Raw genomic sequence first — 21,763 nt, 5'->3', positions numbered from 1 at the left:
AGCTCTGCATATAAATTAAATTTCTGCCCCACTGGCTCCGGCGGGTCTGAGTCAAATGGCACCTCCGACTGTTTAATGGCCAGCTAGAAGATGACCAGAAGATACTAGCGATGGCCCTTTCTGAACTTCAATCAGATTTTAATCAGCCAGAACTGTTCCCTCACCCTTCAGTCTGGAGGGGCCATGGGGGGTTGACTCTAACGCAAACACACACAAACACACACACACACACACACACACACACACACACAAGCATTCCCCTCTATTTAGCCTTTAATTAAACTATCCCAGAAATTACATATATGATGATTTCTTAAGTGTATGCATGCTCCCTATATTTCTTATGCTTGCGTGATGTAAGAGCTATCTTAAACGCTCCAAATTGCTCTGTATAAAAGATGCACTGCCTTCATGTCTGTAAACCAAGGCATGTCTGATGTCTAAATGTTCCTTTTTCTCTGTCTTAGTCAATGGTACAAAGTATATGATTATGAGATGTACCACTAGTATGGTTAGGTCTTTGGAGTGAAACTTTACTAATTCTGGCTTCCAGCAAGAACATTCCATTGATTAATAAAGTCCGAACAAAGAAAGTCTCTCCCGCCTGAAATTCACACCAACGATTGGTCGTCTCAGGGAAAAAGGGCGTAGTTAATGGACTTTAAAGGACAGAAACACCCACACATTGTTGCTCAGTGAACTGGCAAGGACCCCGACGAGACAAATTTCCTTTTCCTCCCATCTCATCAGCGCGGCTCGCGGGCTTCGACCTGCGAGCCGGCGCGGTCCAGCCAAGCTGTTGTTTCCTTTGAAGATCGACGTGCTCCGCGACGCAGTCAGCGGCGCGTTCCACCAGACGAGGCTGGACGAGATGAACTTTCCCTTCCAAGACGCTCCCTTCCCAAACACCTAAAACTCCCGCGGACCAACGAAGCTCCGGAAGAACCAAACGGAGAGAGCGCTTCAGCGCACAAACACTCTGAGAAACGCCAACGCACGCTTCTTGCTTTACACAACACCAAGAAACCATGCAAGTATCAATTCTACCGAAATTTAGATGCGTTTTAAGATTGTACCCCTGTTTAAGGTGATATAGTTCTTGCTGGCTCCAATGGTTATGTCTGGGAAGGTGTCGGATCGGACACGATCATACCCTCCTTCCTTTCCCTTCCCCCTCATCCTCCTCTTTACTTTCCACTATTCTGTAAATACATGTATTCTTTATGTAGTCATATGTAATCGTAGTATTAGTCTTTATTAAAACCATGATATTCACGTTTTGATTGTCATTGTTTTGCTCACGGAACACGAGTCCCTTTAATGTCAGATCTAAGCTACGAGCTCTTATAAGCATCGTTGAATGCTTTAATTAATACCATAACTCGGAAAGTTTGTCCTTTGTGGCCAGAGGGATAAACTTCCCGAAAATTGGGTAGAAAGAATAGACCTGGTGAGTGGATAAAGAATCTCTGCTCGTTCTTTAAACGGAACGGAGAGGAATTTTGAATCAGCTCCCTAGAGGTTATTCTGTGATTATTTAATATAGATATATCTGTAGTTAATTACAATAAATTGTTGTTAACTATATATATATATATATATATATATATATATATATATATATATATATATATATATATATATATATATATATATATATATATATATATATATATATATATTATATATTGCATAAATACCGAGGTTAGGTATTCCCATTTTGGGTGATTTTGGAGATTTGTGATTAGATTATAACCCGTTATGATTGATCATAAATCCCTAAATATTAATACCCACAATTCCCTATTGAGCTCATTTTTAATTTAAATATATATGTATATAACCCTAAGACCCTACAGGGGAAATCTATTTTTTTCTCTCTTGGTTGGAATACCTATTGCAATACAATATCGTCACACTATAGCAACACTCTCCCACATATTTTGCTATTCTAACTGTGCTTATTTCCGTCGTTGTTATAAGTAGCAGCAGGTGGTAATATATGAGAAATGTACAGTCTTACACCATCATACTGAGAACGTTTCTTTAGTCGTTCAGCAATCCTGCAGCCTGAACCACTGTAGTGAAACCACCCTTACATTTGCAATCTTTGCACTTGACCGCTTGTCTACTTTCATGACGTATTTCAGATGGGACACACTTACAACATAGCGTTGTAAAACTGCAAGTAATGTTTTTACATGACTTCATTTACACATTTAAATGTTCAACTTTACACTTTAAAATAAACGGTTGCACTTTATTTGAAGGTGTCCGTATTACGTATTTATACATTTAAGTACTGAGTAATAATAATTAACTACATGTACTTACTATAGGGTTAGGATTAGGGTTTGGTTAAGGGTTAGTTGCATGTAAAGATGCATCATTTATCATTATTAGAAAAATAACTACATGCAACTTGTAACAAGGTTTACGTCTTGAACGTGATTAATGAATGATGGGATGCGCTTTTCCTCAAATAACGTTATTAGAGATATTGTGGATTTAGTGTGCATTGAGTTTTGGCATTTTTCAGACCTGGGACAATCTTTCACACTTACTTCCTGTCATGTGCATGCCCTCTCTAGTGACCAGGACCGCAAGTGTGGGTAGGCCCAGCAAATTTTTGGCTAAATCCGAAATCGCCCCTAAACCCTCAATTACTATTACCCTACGTTAGTCCACTAATACAGTTCACTTGAAGGAGTGAATGAAAACGAGTGAGCGAATTCGGACAGCCGTTGAGTGAACACTGGCTTGTACACTCATGATTGCGGTGTGATGTGGGAAAGAATGAGTGTGCTCGATAACGTCCACTATGGTTTCGGACACCACTACAAATGGCTGTCCCTTTAAATAATGCCCTATTTGAGGGTATAGGAGGCGATTTCAGATTCAGTCCTTGTTTGTGTTTTGCTGGCTCTACTTTGACCACTGATCTCAGACTTTATACTGACACCTAGTGGCATGGAGGCATTAAGTTTGTTTGCTAACTGTTTGCCGCTTCATAAAAAAATTAAGTTTATCTTTTTATTCCTTTTCATGTTTTATTCATTTAACTTGTCTTCATCTGTGATAGAAATGCTTTCTTCTTTTTTGACAAACTGTCAAAATGAATCATGTAACATCTCAATCTTCAGTCTGTGATATGGGTGTTCCTCAAGGCAGTATTCTTGGACCTTTGCTTTTTCTTTTATACATTAATGATCTTCCTCAAGTGTGTAAATACTCAGAAAGCTTACTGTATGCTGATGATACTGTGATTTTATTCTCCGACTCAAATCCTGACATCATAAATTCTGAATTATAATTTGATCTTCATTGCTTACATGACTGGTTGAAAAAAAAATCGCTTGACCATCAATGTAAAAAAAAACGGAATGTATGTATTTTCATTCACCTAGAAAAAGTCTTTCTTAAACTGATTCTATTACCTTTGCAAATCAAGATCTTGTCACTTCAAAGACTTAATATCTTGGTGTGTTACTTGATACACACCTTACATATTGGTATCACATTTCTAATTTAACAAAAAAACTGAATCGGAAACTTTATGAGTATAACAAGATTAGATCATATCTTTCCTTTTCTGTTTCTTATCTGTTATCTATTCTGTAACTTATCTACTTGCAATTGTGTTTTCAACAATGTCTTACTGTCTTCCAATCTGGTTTCTTACCACAAAGGAAATTACTGAACCAATAGCACGATTATACAGTCGAGCTCTCAAATCCACAGTAATCTTCCAAAATGGTCCCATCATTGCATTGCACTTACATGCACAAACGCTCTGACTTTTCAGAACTATACAAATAGTCACGCTATTACATTTTATTTCCAAATTCAAAATGGCACTTCACCAACACTTGCTGCATCTGATATACATACAATATGAGACCAGTTTGTGTTGTAAATTGTGTTTTATGTTTTATGTTCAGCAGAACAGGAACCTGCTGGAAACCCCGTTTAAATTACCTTAATGTTACTTTTGAACCTTTCCTGTATAATAAATTAAATTAAATGAATGTTTTTCCATCTCACTCGACAGCTTGTTCTAACATTTTATTTCTACACTTACACTCATTCTACATAAAATTCACTACATTTAAATTTGCCAAAAATCGATGTTCTCTGCCCATGCAAAACTCTCCAGGCCAATGCTAAAATGTTTAACCCTATAAAGCCTGCATCATATTTGATGAGCAAATTTCTAAGGCCTCTAGATTGTCAACATGAATATCCTGTTGTACACAAACTGCAATATGCTTTCTGTTGTCTTTTATTCTGTGAAATTTTACTGATTTTATCAAGTAAATGTAAGAATAACTACTATATTGTTAGCAACCCATCAAGATGAACACCTACCAGACTGAAGCAAATTAAATGTACTTGATTATACACACATCTATTTTCTTTTAGAAAAATAAGTATCAAATATGATACATCAGGCTTTTGAAGTATGTTTATTTGTACATTGCATACTTTTTTTTGTCTAAAGGCTCAATAAACTTCCGACTTTTTAGGCTTTACAGAGTTAAAGAGAAGAAAATCAGGACCAAATGACACACATCTGAAAAAGCTAACCTTGTGGAATTGCACCGGATGGACAAACTTTGCCAGTTATTTCTGCAAGGAAATGTGTCATTTAAGTGGGAAGGCCATATGATTAACAAAACAGCCAGGTTGGAGGATCCTGGGAGGTGTGCTCTCCCATGACATCAAAGCCATATAGTAGGTCATGGTGAAACACCATAACCCCTGACAACCCCTACAGGAAACAGAGTAGAAACATCCTTCCACATTCACTTGTTCTCTCTCTGACTCACATTTTCGAACATATTCTCATCTTTCAGACAACTTTTATAGGACAAAATCTTTGGTTCTTTTTGTGTCACTCTGGTGCTCAAAGGCTGTCGCCATTTATTCTTAGATACTAGCTGTTCCTTTCTCAGCCCACACAATTTCAGTGAACGAAATCAACACACACACACACACACACACACACACACACACACACACACACACACACACACACACACACACACACACACACACACACACACACACACACACACACACACACACACACACACACACACACACACACACACACACACACACACACACACACACACACACACACACACACACACACACACACACACACACACACACACACACACACACACACACACACACACACACACACACACACACACACACACACACACAGTTACCTGCCAGACAAGGGCTTCCATGTGGTCTGTAGTGTTCGAGAGGCAGATGCTGAGCACTAGTGTGTGGGAGGATGAAGTGAGGACACTAGCGATGACGGCATCCCTCATGGAGAACGGCAGCATGGTGTACACCACAAACACAATAAACAGGAAAAATGACACCTGCAAACAGAGTTAACAGAGCATTAGACTGCCATTTAACATCTACAGTTCAGAAACACAGGACAGAGGTCATTTCAGGATAAACTACTACTACAACTAATGTCCCAGCTAAAAAAATGTTCTAAGAATGTTTTGCTAGCATTTACTAAGTTATACACATTTTATTTTTGAATACATTTTTTATTTTGGAACGTTTAAAACTGTTTTTTAAAATGTTTTTTTCTTGGTTATGCGAACGTTAAGGGAAAACACCATTTTATCATTTTGAAAACATTATGGGAATTAGATTTAAAATGTTTCAGGAAAAAACGTTCCATGAACAATGTATAAATAATGTTTTTGTGCTAAAGTTTTGATAACATTATTAAAGTTTGGTTCGGTTACACCATGTCCTAACCAGAAGCGATGTGACAAGTTTCCAGCGACAAGCAATTAGATTGCCCACACCAGATGCAATGAAATGGAATAAAATCAATAAAAAATCACAGCCAATCAGAGGAGTGTGTGGATGGAGTCTCTCTGCAAGCGCACTGCGAAACGTAACGAAGTACATAATCATATTCATAAATATCACCATTTTAACTTCATTAAGAATACATACTGAGTAATACAACCTTTGTCATAAAATACACTTGTTTGTTCACACTAAGTTCACCATTTAAACGTCCTTGTCTGTTTATTTTCAAGATCTAAGGTGAATTTTTCATTGTCGATTTCAGTATGGCTATAAAGGTAGTAACCCAAAATGATATTAAAACTCACATTAAATTATTTTAACATTAAATAAAGCGGCCGGTTACACATTATTTGAAGGTGTCTGTGTTACAGTGTAATTATACCTTTAAGTACTAAGTAATATTAATTAAGTACATGTATAGGGTTAGGATTTGGTTAGTGTAATTATGCACAATTTATAGTAACTATCTATGTAACGTGTAACAATGACACTGTAAAATAAAGTGTTACCAATAAACCACATAATCAGTACCTGAGATTATCACTATCATACTTATGTAGGCCTACTTATGTTGTTGTAATGTCACAGAAATAGAAACCAGTCGCTTATAGCCATCGCGGCTGGTCAGGACAAAAACTCTGATGGAAAGATACCTTTTATCGCAGTTACATCTGGTTAGAACCCGGTTGTTCATAACTTTGAGAGAACCTTGCCAGAACGCTATTCAAAATTCTGAGAACGTTCCCTGGTAACTGGGGTCAACCAGTCATATTATTAGAAGGAAAAAGATGTAGATGATTTGGCAGGGTCATGAGACACTTGACATCCATTATTTTGAATTTCAGCAGGAACATTTTTAGATTTAAGAGATTTTATAGGCTATTTTGCCCCCATTATGGTTTTTCCAATATTCCCTTTCATGCAGTGTGTAATATAGCTGTTTGTGAATGTAAACGGTCTGCAAAGTTGTAAAGTAGAAAGTCCACGATAAATAAAGTTATTGTCTCCTAAAAGAAAGAATCGACACTGTACCGCCTTAACGAGTAATTTTTTTGTTAGAATCTTACTTACATAATCGTGTCAATGCTGATGGTGAGGAAATACAGCTGCAACATCTCGTAATATACCTCAAAATGAGTAGAGTATCAGAAACGTTCTGCTCAGGTCGTCCTTGCGATGGAGGTTTCGGGTTGAATAATTCGTTCTTCCAATGTTTCATCATCGGACTCGCGCTCGGATTGATATGGTACAATCGACACCATCGTTACTGTCTTTACAGTGTGTACAATCACTCAGCACGGACCTGAAATGTATGTTAATGGCCATGACAATGTGACAATGTTTTCAAAGACAAGAGCTTTAAAAAGTGAGCTGTTACCATGTGGAAACACGGGTTGTAAGCATTCGTTTGCATGGCTTCCCATACAATGCTGAGAGAGCGACAGGCTCTCAATCAATGATGACAATTTGACATGTTTGTGTGCAAATGCCTTTATTACAGGAAAGTTTCAAGCTTCATGGTGAGGTGGACTGGAGCTGAATTTGACACTGATCTCTTGCAAATGTCAACCATCCTTAACCAAACAACCACTTATATTTATGTTTCTGAACTAAAATCAATAACAGACTCAAAAGTTGTTATAAATGAAAAATTATCTGTGTGTACTGGTATAATGTATTTTGCTCCAACATATAAGTGTATAATTTATTTGTGCACAGGCTCGGCTGTCTAATACAGTATACATTTTTTAAAAGATTTTTATATAACAACATTTTCAACCTGTCGTAACAGCCTGTTTACAAAACCAATCTTGCTGCACAAAATGTACTGCTCAAACTGTTCATTCTGAAATGATCAGGGACACTGTTAAAAATAAACTTCAGCCTTTTTTTCCTAACACTGGGATCCTTCAGAATGAGCACAAGATTTGGCAAACTTTTCCACGTTTTACTCTTATCATTAGTTTATGTGATAGTATAAATAGTATATCCTGCTTTCATCTTATTCACTCAATAGGCCTCATTGACGTACATCAGTGGGAAAAACATGGGAGCTTATGAGTTGATCCATTCATCATCAGAAAGTTGCCTAAATTCAGTTTAGTAAATGCACTTTTTGCACTGGAAAGAAAGATTGAAGTTCTAAAAGTTTCAGCGTGTTTTCAGTGTACATCATGCGGTTTGATCTCAAAAGATGTAGACTGGAAAGTGAGCTTTGCACTACCAACATTCATATATTTCAAAAGAATAAGGACAATCTGAAAACACTATGATAAGGTTCAATAAGTTAATGAATTAATTAATATAATTAACAATGATCAATATGATTTATTACTCTTTGTTAACGTTAGTTAATAAAAATACATGTTTTCTTTAAATAAGAATAGTCCATTAAATAATATTAACAAATAGATACAAATTTTAATTTTAATAATGTATTAGTAAGTATTTTTCAATGTTAGTTCATGTTAACTAATGCAGTTAACTAATGTAAACAAATGGAACCTCGGTGAGGTGTTACCGAAAACAATATATGGAGAGAAAATGGGCAACATACTCAAATTTTATTTATTTTCTATTGCTATTTCTATTTTCTACTGTATACATTATGTTAGTCTACATTTCTTGCACCAAAAACGGTCAAAAAGCAATAAACTATACTAGAGGGCCAGAAAACGTATAAAAGTAAATGTGGGCAGTATGCACATGTTTGTGATATTATGATGACATCTGAATGACATGTTTTCGCAAATTAGTTTTCATAAATGTCAGAGGTAGAGTGGAAAGTGAGCTTTGCACTGCCAATTTGCTTGTACTATTCTGAACGATTTCAGAAACTTTGTAGTGCTAGCACTGCCTCATTTGAAGGTCTCTTTGGATAAAAGCCTTTTCTAAATAGATACATGTAAATAAATGTAAATATTCATGTTTCAAAAGAACAAGAAAAATCCTGCTTTGCATGATTTGATCTGTAGTCTTTCAGTTTAGAGCCAAACTCTACGTTTCATCACATTTTTTAAAGCTTGAACGATGTTATACACTCATAAATATTCTAAAGCTTATGTTTCACATTTTCTTACACTAAGTGCAGTTTTTTTTGTGAGCAAGGGCTCAATTTAGCACTGGAGGAGTGGCAGATAGGGCACTGGACGGCAGCAAAGCCTAATGGATTTCTGGCTTGGTCACTCTCACAGACCGCACACACACATATACACAGCCAAAAAACAAACAGATTGCAGGGCAGTGATTTTTTCAGACAAAATATGTCTTGTGTCTTATCGATCGCCTTTTCCACTCTGTCTGCCACGGAGGAGGATCAGAGAAACTGTCAGAAATGGTTACATTTGGCTTGTGAAGGATAGAGAATCCCCTAGCAGACAAAACGCTCCGCTGGGCTCTCGGGCGGGGGGCGTCTCGCACTTTAACCTCGGACCGCTTGGATGGCTCGTGTTTTTGCTGAAGTTTGAAGTGTCTGAGTTCAGCCTCAAGACTTAGCAAGGTTAAATGGTTCATCTCTACAATTAACTGATTGCTTGCCAGTTCGTATCTGTTCAAAGGATTAAGACTGGCAGTTCAATTCAGTTGTTTTATACTACATCAGTCCAGGTTTTAAAGAGCTGAATCCCAATTATTCACTCCTTGTCTCAGTACATGTCTGGGAACTATTGGAAAATGGCAACAAGCATAATGAAAAGCAGTGCTTCAACAACAAAAATAAAAAAATGATACAATATCAAAATGATAGATAAATGATAGACCAAGTTTTCAAAATCCTAAAACCCATTTCCACATTTAAATGAGTTTTATCAGATTTTCATCATGGATTCAGACGTTTGGATTGTATCTTTCCATAAGGCAAAGGTCTTTTTTTTCTAGCCAATCTTCGTGATCATGACTTGTTTGGCTCTGAACAAATACAGTCACAGCTGGGTTGAGCTCTGTGAAACTCTCAGATCTCATTTGGAGTGGTTTGCTGGTATTAATGAGTTTTGAATGATTACAAACATGCAGTACCTGCCAATGCGATTTGCATAGGTTTTGACTGCACATCACAGATTTCCCACTTGCACTAGATGGTAAAAATATTCAGCTGCCCGACTCAAAGCCAAGAATCCAAATATCATCAATCCAATCTGATGATATTTTAAAATATTAACAAGTCTAATTATAATTTAGCTCATTATTAATGTTTCCCTGTAGAGAATCTGATTATTTGAGTTAATAAAAGATTTTATAATCATCCAGTGTGTCCGATTCTTTAAATACATTTTTGGCTGAACTATTCCTGGATCAGGGTTATTATAGTTAACTGAAACTAAAACCATAAAAATGGTTACTTTAGCTTTCATTTAGTTTAACTTTATGTACTGATATAACTAACACTAAAGCTGAAATAAATTTTTTAAAACGAATAAAAATGACAAAAATACACAACAAAATGACTAAAACTGAGAAAATATACAAATAAAAGCTAATTCAAAATATTAAATCTATGAGCAGGGTGCACAGAGGTATGCAAATACATAGGTTGACAGGCAGGTAGGACCTCCTATCATTGCATTTGGAATGCATCGAATGGACGATCATTTTTTGGTCCTGAGACTAGAGAAGATATATATATTATATATATATATACACACTTCACAAGGAGTCCAGCAATAACACATAATATATATATAATAACATTACCTTATATTGTCTTTTCAGCATAGATTTTATATAGAGATCAGACTTACATCATGATGTTATTGCTAAATTGATCTGGTATAATGTCTTTTTATATTATTGCTATAAGATCATCACATCAAATGTAATAATAACATATGTAAAGCATATTGTTCAAGGGTTGCTAAGGAAACAGATGGTAGTAAATTCATAAGGTACACTTAGAAGGTTTGCTTTTTCATAGTGAATAAGATTATGTGGTCTACTGGGATCTTAATGTCCGGTTAACCAGTCTGCACTGCTTTTGTATTAGGAAAGCAAATGGAAATAATCTGATAATCTGAAAGCCTTCCATTAAAATAATTATTATAGGACATTATAAGAAGTAGCGTTGTCATCACATGGAGAATGCATTACATTTCCAGGACTCAGGAAGAACTGAAATAAGTGTGGTGAAATGAGGATAATAACCACACACCATTTGGTTACATTTTATTTTGATGGTCCACTTATTCTGTTGACTATAATAACATTGCACCTACATTCCAACTAACTCTCATTAGAGTATTAGTTGATTATTAATAGGCTGTTATAGGGGTAGGGTTCGGGTTAGTATTGTAAATTGACATGTTGTTGCAAATATACTACAATGTCTACTGGGGGATCAGCAAAATAAAGTGTTAGCAGATATTAGTCTACTAATACTCTAGTAATACTCTAATGAGAGTTAGTTGACAAGTTGCAATTCTATTTATGGTCAACAGAATTTCTAAAAGGGGCCATCAAAACAAAGTGTTACCCAACATTTAAATTATTAAACAATTGGTGTGACAAATGCAGCAAATTTATATAACGGCATAAAACTGCAAATTTGAGATATCAGTGACAGTAGTGGCAGAGCTAACTGGGTCATTCTCAGGAAACAGTGTGTGTATCCCCATGACTTACCCCTGATCCCTTCTGAACAAGTTCACATTAATGTGATAGATTTAACTTATGTTTATGTGAAATGCAAATAAAATGTTTAAGTTTTATGTTTCCTAAATTTAAATTTAATAAAAATGTAAATTTTATCTGAAATGTTTTGATTACATTTCCTCTCATTAAAAATAATCATTCGATTTTTGTCGACATTACATAGTTTAAAGAGGTATGTTTCTCTCAGTCTTTATCTGTATTTCACAATGTTTTCACTTATATTTGTCTTGTTAATCTCAATAGTTTTGCTATGTTATGATCAATTCACAGAAATCATAGCCAATCTCGTGGTAGGAACTCAATGCTCTTAGGCATGTAGACATATGGTCAAGATGATCTACTGAAGTTTAAACTGAACACCAGAATGTGGAAGAAAGATGATTGAAGTGACTTTGAACATGGTTGTTGGTGCCAGACTGGCTGGTCTGAGTATTTAAGAAACTGCTGATCTACGCACAACCATAGGGTTTACAGAGAATGGGCAGAAAAAGAGAAAATATCCAGTGAGCGGTAGTTCTGTTGATGAAAATGCCTTGTTGATGCGGTCAGAGGAGAATGGCAGAGTTGAAGCAGATGGGCTACAGCAGCAGAAGAACACACCGGGTGCCACTCCTGTCAGCTAAGAACAGGAAACTGAGGCTACAATTCACACGAGCTCACCAAAATTTGGACAAAAGAAGATTGATAAGACGTTGCCTGGTCTGATGAGAGTTGATTTCTGTTGCGAGTTTCAGATGGTAGGATCAGAATTTAGTGTAAAAAACATGAAAGCATGGATCCATCTTGCCTTGTATCAACGGTTCAGGCTGGTGGTGGTGGTGTAATGGTGTGGGGGGCATACTTTGTACCAATTGAGGATTGTTTAAACACCACAGCCTACCTGAGTATTGTTGCACAGTGTACCCATCTTCTGATGGCTACTTCCAACAGGTTAACGCGCCATGTCACCAGATCTCAATCCAAAAGAGATATAATTGTCTAATTTAGAGCGCTACCACCAAAATTTACGGCCAGAATTCAACACATTACTCAATGCAGTAACTTTATCGCATCCATTCTTGACAGACAGCAGTGGCAGCTGGTGCTTTTCAAATATAGGGATGCACAGATGTCACCCGTTAATAGCAAAAATGTGTATTCACATTTTGTATCATAGTGACAGTCTTCAATGCTGCTAAAAGCTGCTTCCCACGTCTCACAACGTGCTTCCTGCGCCATCTAAGAGCAATCGCCCCTGATTTACAGGCTAGCTTATCTGAAGGAGGCACTTTCCTTTTGCCCTTTTCCTTAAAAAGTATTAAAAAAGTGACTCAACGTCTGCCTCCTTCACCCTCTCATCACTTCATTAGTTCCCCATCATCCCTTTACATCCTTCATATAAGGCTTTCAACCAGCACCTCTGTCAACACCAATCTGTGGGAAACGGGGGTCCGCGGGGCTGTGTTTTTTCAGGGGTCTTTTCTCAGAGTTTGCGCTCAGGCTGATTGGCGTAAGGTGAGTATAGCTGCCTTTTGTTCCTCTGCTAGCTCTGAGCTCAATTATGTTCTCTCTTCTGTACAACATACAAAGGCTTGGGTTTTCATGGGCGGCTCTAATGGAGAACTGCTGCTGTGGGTTAATAATGCCTGCATTACAGACCTCTGTGAGGAACGGTGAGGGCTTTTCATCTGCAATAGTACCTCGACCCATACTGGTGACAATGTCCGGGACTCCATAGTTTTTCCTAAAAAGTGTTGCAAAACGACTGCAAGTATATAGCTTATTAGCACTCAAGCAATGTGGCTGTCTAGCTACAGTAGTGATGCTTCACCTCAAAGAACAATACCAGAGAGCGGCATAGTGTAGATTAAAAGGCTACAGTCAAAAACAGGAAATTAAACAGGACATAGCCTAATAGAGCTCTTTGAGTCTTCAACTATTGTATCTACGGTGCTGGTCATTTAGACTTAGACACATTGCTGGAGTACTTTGAGTCCTAATTAGGTGGTAGCTCTTTCAGTTCGCCTAAACCTGACTAGTTCTTCCTGTCACGTATGTGAATCCTTATTAGCAGGATTTTTTTTGAATTTCCTCTAATAGAAGTCGGGTCACACAATGTTGGCTTAGACTGCACCAACCTTAAGGGGTAATTTATATGGCAGTGGCCTGATAAAAAGACCTGTGTATCTCATATCACAATATGTTGGGTTTTGGATGCTGCTAGCTTCTTAACTTAAAAGGGGCACTTCAGCGCTGGGAAGATGAATGTGTATTTAAACTGAGTCATTTATGTAGTAGAAATGTGAAATTATTTTTGAATTTGGTGCCTTCTAGACTGAGAAAAGACAGAACATTTATTTTTGTCTCATGTGGATGAAAGACAACAACTCTCTCGCTGCCCAACGAGGCCACTCCCAAAGCCACGGCCACTGGTTATCACTTGCCCACCATGACAACGCCCCCACCACCATTTTGATTTTCATAGTAATAAAATAATTTTGTTCAGTTAGAGAACAGACACTACAATTAAAAACACTTTTTTTTCAATAAAGTGTGAGTGAGCCGAACGGTCGTCATGGCGCAAATGCAGCAGGAGTCAGATTTCATTCATCACGAGAACGAAGAGCTCATCAGAGCTGAGATAAGCGTGGGAGTCATTCATGACGCATGTCCAGTCTGATGCGTTTTCAGATCATGCCTATGGAAGCTTAACTTTCATAGGAATTCATTGAAAAGTTGAAACACTCGCTTTGCTCCGCACTGCTCCGTTGTGAATGCCCGAGCCGAGCGGCCATGCGCATTTACATTCTGTGAGTGAGATCCCACACCTATGGGCAGGTTGAAAACATGCAGAAACTAGCTCCTTCTACTGACTGTAGTCTCTAGCCTCTGGCCAAAAAATATTATTTCTGGAAAAAAATCCTCCGATGATGCAAAGTAACAAGGTTTAGCTGGTTAGCATGGCCCAGTTAGCCCTTGGAGGTAGATGTTGTAAAATGCATCTTTCTCCAATGATGGTCATTCAAAAATAGCCTTAAATTATCCATCTACATTCTTATATTATGTTATTTGATACAATTTAATTGTAATTCACTATTAACATTTCTATTAAGACTTGCTAGAAAAGATGAGTCTAAAATGAGTCTCAAAAATGTTTAATAGACTAAATAAAATTACAACAATATGTCAGTGGATGTATTAGAACAGTGTTTCCCAACATTTTTTCAATCATGGCACCCTTTGAAAATGTTCTCCATTTTGTGGCACCCCCTCGCATACGTTACGCTAGGGGTATAACGGTACAGATTGCTCACGGTTCGGTTTGTATCACGGTTTTAGGTTCACGGTTTCGGTACAGTTCAGTATTTGCTATGTTCAGGAAAAAAGGACTACTGACAAATAAGAATAAAGAAAATAATAAGAACAAGTAATTTAAATACAAGCAGCAGCACAAATAAATACCAACATGACATCATGACTTTGCGTAAACATACACGCCACTTTCTAAAGCCAAATGGCGTGTGATTTGTACGCATTTTGAGCTATCCGCGTGTATGTCGAACCATAATCTCTGCGTGTATGTCTACGCCGTGTGATTCCGCGTGTATGTCAACGCTGTGTGATTCCGCGTGTATGTAAATGGATTTATAAACATACTAAATTATGTTTTTTTCAAAATGTAAAAATGCAGAATGTTTCTTGTGATGGGTAGGTTTAGGGGCAGGGGCAGTGTGTGTGTGTGTGTATGTGTGAGTGTGTGTGATGGGTAGGTTTAGGGGTAGGGGTAGTGTAGGGGGATTGAATGAAACGGCGTTGATAAACACGCTAAAAAGCGATTATGCGTCTTGATAGCACGCCGAAATGGCATAGCGAATTGGCATGTCATACATACGCTATTTCATGAGATCAGTCTGTAAATACTATTGAGCAAAGATACTAATAAAATAAACTATGCTTTTCAGGTTTTTCAGGTAGGCCTACGTCTAACATTAGTTTTCAGGTACATAAATTTATCAAATGTAAAATAACATAGCATATTTGACTGTATAAATTAAAGATTAATCCTATTACACTTAAAAAAGCTACTCAATCAAGAGCAGTGAGTGATGTCCTTGTCTTTTGTTGTTTGACATTAAAAAGACTGCCCCTTTAAGACCTAATGCACGGATATGCGTCGTCTTTCTCGATTGTATAAAGTTTACTTAAGGCATATACAGACTATGTCTGCTAGAATACTCATCAAGATGGACATGTTGACATACTTTTTGTGTAAGTTTGTCCGTTCAAGAGCGAGACTTGAAAGAGAACTCAATATTTGCGCGCTTTCGGATGAGTGCACAGAGACACATTTTCTCACAGCGCGCACGACTTCTCATTCGCGTCTTCTGGCACTACAGCTGGGTGATGACGGCGAAAATGACTGGTCATATTCGAACATACAGCAACACTTGCATGCATTGAACAAAGTTTACAAAGAGAGAATTATTTGAACAATGTGAAGAAAAAAAATATTTGAAGGACTTTTACACGGCACCCCTGCTCTCGTCAGACGGCATCCCGGTTGGGAAACACTGTATTAGAAGTCAAGTGCACTTTATGATGTGATTTATACCTAAACTGTACCATGATTTTCTGTCATTTTGAATTGTGGTTTGTCATTTAATGACCCATCAACAACAGAGTCAAATTTGCTTTTAACCTTGTGACTCTAAAACATTAAGGGCTATCCAGAAAAGATTTGGAGTCCCGTTCGTCAGTACAGGTCTAGCAAAGCTCCTGGTCACATGGCATTTACGACTCGAGGGAACAATGAACACAAAACGAAACAAAATAAGACAAAAAACAAAAAGTACAAAAAAACAAAAATGTCTATTTAGAGAGTGCAATCAAATAACACAACTACAACTCTGGATCACTTCTGATGACATCTCTCCAGGGTAGTGGGCATAATTTATGGTTGACAGTTTAAGATGTCATGTAGGTGCCACCTAGCTCTTACTGAAGTAGTTCCTGGTGAAATGTTGCTGCCCTTTGATCCAGAGCCGTACGTGCATATCTCATAATTTCCAGATCACAGAGCCCATCCAAGTTATTAAGTCCTGTCAAGCAAACAGCCCGGGTGACTCATGGCGAGGAACATTTACTCCTTCGCCAAACAGCCGATCTCTGTCCTACATCCACTGTAATACCATAACTCAAGATCTGTTTATAAAAGACGACCAAACCGAGGATGTTTTTGCCATCTTGTTGAGTGATGGCTAGGCAGATAGCACCTCTTTCTCGCTAACAGAGCAGACCGGGAATAAAAAAAAAACCCCAAAGTGTTCAAACAAGGCAAGCAATATTTAATACCTGATTAATTTTATGGATGCAGAGGCGGACAGAAATAGCGCTTATTGTCATAATTACTCTAAGACATGCATTTATGTTAAGATTGTGTCACAGTCATTAGCCAGTCTCATGTGTTAAAATGAGTTTAATGAACTAATGAATGATTCAGTGCGCAGAACAGCTCGCATACTAAAATTCATGAATTACTGTGCAAATGACTGAAAGAAAATGACACCACGTTACTGAATATCTGCATGATTGTAGAGTGCTATCATTGCGTCCGCTAGTGCTTTCCATCCAAGCAATTTACTTGCACATCTACATATATAGCATACTGACGCAAGTTGTGTTTTATGCATGGTGAATACTTAATTCCGAGCGCTTCAGTATGATAAAAGGTAAATTAGGAAGTGATAGCCATAGAGGTCAAAGGCGGACACTGAAGAAAAATTGCACTGAAATGGAGAGCTATGAAAGTGCTGTCACTCGAGTCTCACCTGGTCCCATGGACAGATGATCCCACCATAGAACATGAAGAGGTAACCCATGGCAACCAGACAGCCCCAGATGAGCAGCGAGAAGAGGCGAAGAAGCTTTTTGAAGATGGACTCGATGCAGACAAGGATGAAGATGGCGAGAAAAATGGCCAGAGTTGTGGGCACAGTCATGATGAAGGCCATGTGGTCCTCCATGTCCTGTGGAAACATAATGACGGTTCAAGGCTCATTCACTCATGCATTCAATAGCTGATAAAGAAGAGAACATTCTATTGAAGTACGCTGAAAAAGAACATATTAAAAAAGACTCGCACATTTAGAGTATGATTAAATAAAAAGAACTGAAAGATTTTTTGTGATTCAATGCCAAAATAGTGAGACAGATAAACTGTGGCCCTAACCTTTGACCAGAGTTCAGTCTATTATAAGTCTGCCCAGACTTTTCCTTTAACCTAATGATAGTAGTGTTTTTACTGTCAAATTATTAATTCATATGGACAATTAACATTTGAAATAAATGTTTGCATTCAAACTGCTGGGTTATTTGAAAATAGGTTTGTGCTCATAAAATTTATTCAAATCAATTAATGCACATTAAAGACAACATGAAACAACATTTGCAACCCATTTCACTTCCATAATGTGGCATATTTTTGAGTAAAATAGGACATGCAATTTTGACAGGACTTGATTTTATCAACATATAAAACTTATATAAAGTGGGCATTTCATGAAAGTATCCATTATGACTCAATATTCCAAGTCTTCTGAAATCATATGTGAGAAACTTACACAAATTTACACAATACACCGATAGTCAAGCTCCCTCCAGTGAGCTGTTAATCACTGAAACCAGATTGAGTTTAACTTGAGAATCAGATCTGTCCAATGTTTAAATTAATCATTCGGACTGGTTTTGTGAACCGGATCAACTGATTATTGAAAAGAAAACTCATACAGTATGTACCCACTTTTATGGTGTCTTTAAAAAATCTATATAAGTTAATTTTTATTTCAGTTTTAGTAATTTTAGTGTTTTAACTTAAACTTATTTAGTTATCAAAGCAACATTCCCCCACGTCTTCGTATGGACGCTATAGGGAACGGCATCAGCATGACCAGTGTCTGAGGCACAAGTGAACAAACAGCAATATTAATTGGCAGACGTCTATAAAAGGGTGCCTGAGTCTTCATTGTTCAGTGTAGACAGCGTCGTTGATTATAACGGAAGTTTTGGCGCGAGTCCAGAACTCAGGCACTGTTAAAGCCGCTGTTAAATTGTGTCCAGCAATTATAAGCTGTTTAGTCACTTGCTTGATTTACTGACTTATAAAGAGCAATAAAAGATTTTGAGACAAAGAACGTCTGACTGTTGACTGCATGAATCATTACATATCAGAAATCACCGATCACAGATTAGGCATTAGAATTAACACTGTTACTTACATGTTGTGGCATTACTGTCGTGTCCTAGCCTAGAAATCTAGATGCACCCTAGCAGCAGCAAATGTAATTTGCAGCCAGGTTTGTCTAGCAACTCTCCATTGGCTTGCGAGCTGGTAAAAACAAACTCTGGTCAGGCCAATCACATCGTGTATAGAGTCGGTGGGCGGGCTTAACGTAATGACGGCAGAGTTGCGGCTGTTCCACGTGCTACTTGAAAACAAAGAAGCTGGCGAACAGCGGCCTTTCAAATCGGCTTTGGCCGTGACTCTGGAACACTTGGAGTTAAGCTTTTCTTTGAGAAAAAGGACAAAGAACGGCACTGAAGTCATTCTTAAGAAAGGAAGATGTGTTCAGAGTTTTGCCGATCGGATACGGCGAAAGTTTAATCTATCAACTAGCTCCGCTTCTCCATCTTCGTTGCTCTAGTTGGTTGTAGCGCTATCCTATTGCGTGCAGAGGGAATCTGAAAGAAAACCGTCTATCCCGCCCCTCGGATTGAGTCTTGCCAATGGTGTGTTCCCAGACCCAACATCTTGCAACTGATTTACCAAAGAATCCACAGTGAAATGTACCGAACAAACAAATAATGCTCTACTGAGACATTCACATATAATTGACAATAAATAACCACTTTCCTAGCAATAGGTTTCCTAACAAAGGTTATGTTACTTTTAGTCCGGTGATCCTGTATTTCTCTTCTCTCCTCATCTCACTAATGCGACAGTCGGTGGGGCCAAAGATGCAATGACTGAGAAGTTAGACGTTGATTTAATTCTGCAGAATCTAATCTCTTTCGTCATAATGTGACAAAATTCAGAGCTTGGTTTCAATACAAGCTGTTTTTGGACTAACAAGGAAGTTTTGAGTTCTGAAACGTACAGGATATTTTAATAGTACAATGACCTCTTACATGACATAAGGTCGAGGAATATTTGATTTCTCAATTCGTGACCACTTTAAGTAGGGTCTAAGCTCCCCTGTGGCTTACTTTGGTTTTCGAGCCTGGGTCATGAGAGCTATTGGGCAAACTACATTATGTCCTGCTCTCCTTTGCCTCCCTTTCCTGAGTAAGGGTAAGGAATCGGATGTATGCTCACCCTTGGATGAGTGGCAATACCAAAGGTTGTAGCCTGTGCAGGACAATAATGGCTAGTTTCCACCGAGCGGAGAGGTACGGTTCAGTAAAGTACGATTCGGGACTGTAGACCCTGATCCGGCTTGCATTTCCACCGTCAACAGTACACTAATGATAGGCATGGTGTAACGATCAACGTCATTCTTGTGCAAAGAAGAAAGCGACACAGTAAACAACAGAATACACGCTTTGTTTAAGCCAAGGCTGCAAGGAAAAACACAGCCGAAAAAACACACGCAAGTAACTATTCTCTGTCAACCAATCAACGTTCTGCTGTGAGTCTAGCTCCACCCTTTAGTACCAGACTACTGTGCTAGGTACCCCAACGGAAGTGGTATGGTAAGGTTCAGAATTAGGGTACCATTCACAACTTCTAACAAATGGAAACTACAAAAATTGCATAACGTTCTGAACCGTAGCACTCGGTGGAAACGAGCCATAAGTGGTTACCCAGAGGTTTTCCCTTCAGTAGGGAAGAGTTCCCTCCCTAAGAGCCTTGTCAAAATACTGGTAGGATATACCTGACATAGCTGAGGCTATGTTGGGTATTTCCCCTTTAGAGCTCTTGGGGCTGTATAGGGCTAAGGTTCGCAAGGGAGGAAGGAATGTTTAACAGCCGAGAGTTCCTTGGCTGTAGAGTATAGAAGCTTGTGGATCTTTCCTAGTATCAGGGAGCAGTGGGGAATAGCGCCACCATATAGCACATGGGATGCGCCCATGGGGTTGACATGCTTCTTACTCAGCTGAGTAATCCGTAGAGTTAATTTTTGCTATGCCCACTTTGTTGTGCATATTCACAGTCTTGTGAGGCAGGCATTCCATCAGTATTGCGTAGTGGGTATTGGTTCCACATAGCGTCAATACCAAGACACAGTAACAAAGTTCCATTTCTAAAGGATGCTGTGTCTTGTTGTCATACCTCAAGGTTTGTCTGTTCGTCTTCTTCAGACAAAAGAGTTGATAACGTGTAACTCAGGTGCCATTTATACTCACAAGCGCTCCGTGTGTGATGTCATGGACTGCCGTCTGCAAATAATTGTTTTCATTCAAGTTTTTCATATAGTATTTATATTTTATTTCAGCTTTATATTAAGTACCTGAAAAAGATTCTTCATAGCTTCAGTTTTAGTTAACAATGAGAGAGGGTGAATAAATGATGACAGCATGTTTATTTTTTAAGTATTATGGTCACTTTAAGTTCATGCTGACTTTAAAGTGGCAAACAAAGCCTGTATGAAATATTTGCATGTCACCATGACCTTTCATAAAGTCCTTTTCTACCTGTAGCTGTCGTCACCATTCAGTAGTTTTCTGTGCAGGTCAAAGTAACACACTTTTACAGACTGTTCATCAACTGCAGACAGAGACAGAAATAGATCTGCGGCAGGAGAGTAACCTACAGTCAAAGGGGAGAATTTTAATAACTGCATTATAGCTAAATAATCTATGCAGATTTAAAGGAGATGGCTCATGACATTTGCCATTTTAGGTTTTATTGCGATTTGAATTGACTTCACCCTCTGGCCATCATTAAAACTATTCTACTTCTAATGTATTCAATTTAGTTAGTAATAATTTATATTTTCGGTGTGTGTGTGTGGCTCATACTGGTACTATAGATGTGGGTAATATGTGTCGCACCATTGGTTCGGATATCGGTGTGTGTGTTTTGTGAATGATGAGAGAGCATTGAGCTGGCAAACTCGCAGTAATATAATTCCTGTACCACAGTATGACTCACCAGCCATTAGAGGAGACACCCCAGGGAGTACTACAAATTCAAGGGAACTCTGGCACGCAGATTGAATCTCAATGAACTCTTGGGGAACACTCTCTGTCTGTTTCCATTAACCACAAACAGACAAAACAGACA

At 38.1% G+C, this 21,763-nt stretch overlaps 1 protein-coding gene across 2 annotated transcripts in view; it reads right to left on the bottom strand.

Moving 5' to 3' along the window:
• Positions 1-21,763, bottom strand: part of adcy2b (adenylate cyclase 2b (brain)) — a 96,962-nt gene that overhangs the window by 57,358 nt on the left and 17,841 nt on the right. For both annotated transcript variants that reach the window (XM_079829751.1, XM_079829752.1), the window contains exons 2-3: positions 17,310-17,507; positions 5,241-5,402 (exon numbers count right to left, since the gene is read on the bottom strand). In XM_079829751.1, the coding sequence (XP_079685877.1) occupies positions 5,241-5,402; positions 17,310-17,507 (360 nt within the window). The remainder of the gene's footprint in view (positions 1-5,240; positions 5,403-17,309; positions 17,508-21,763) is intronic.

Source organism: Gobio gobio (genome assembly GCF_949357685.1).
Source record: "Gobio gobio genome assembly, chromosome: 11".
Lineage (NCBI taxonomy): Eukaryota > Metazoa > Chordata > Actinopteri > Cypriniformes > Gobionidae > Gobio > Gobio gobio.
This window is presented reverse-complemented; position numbering and strand designations above follow the sequence as displayed.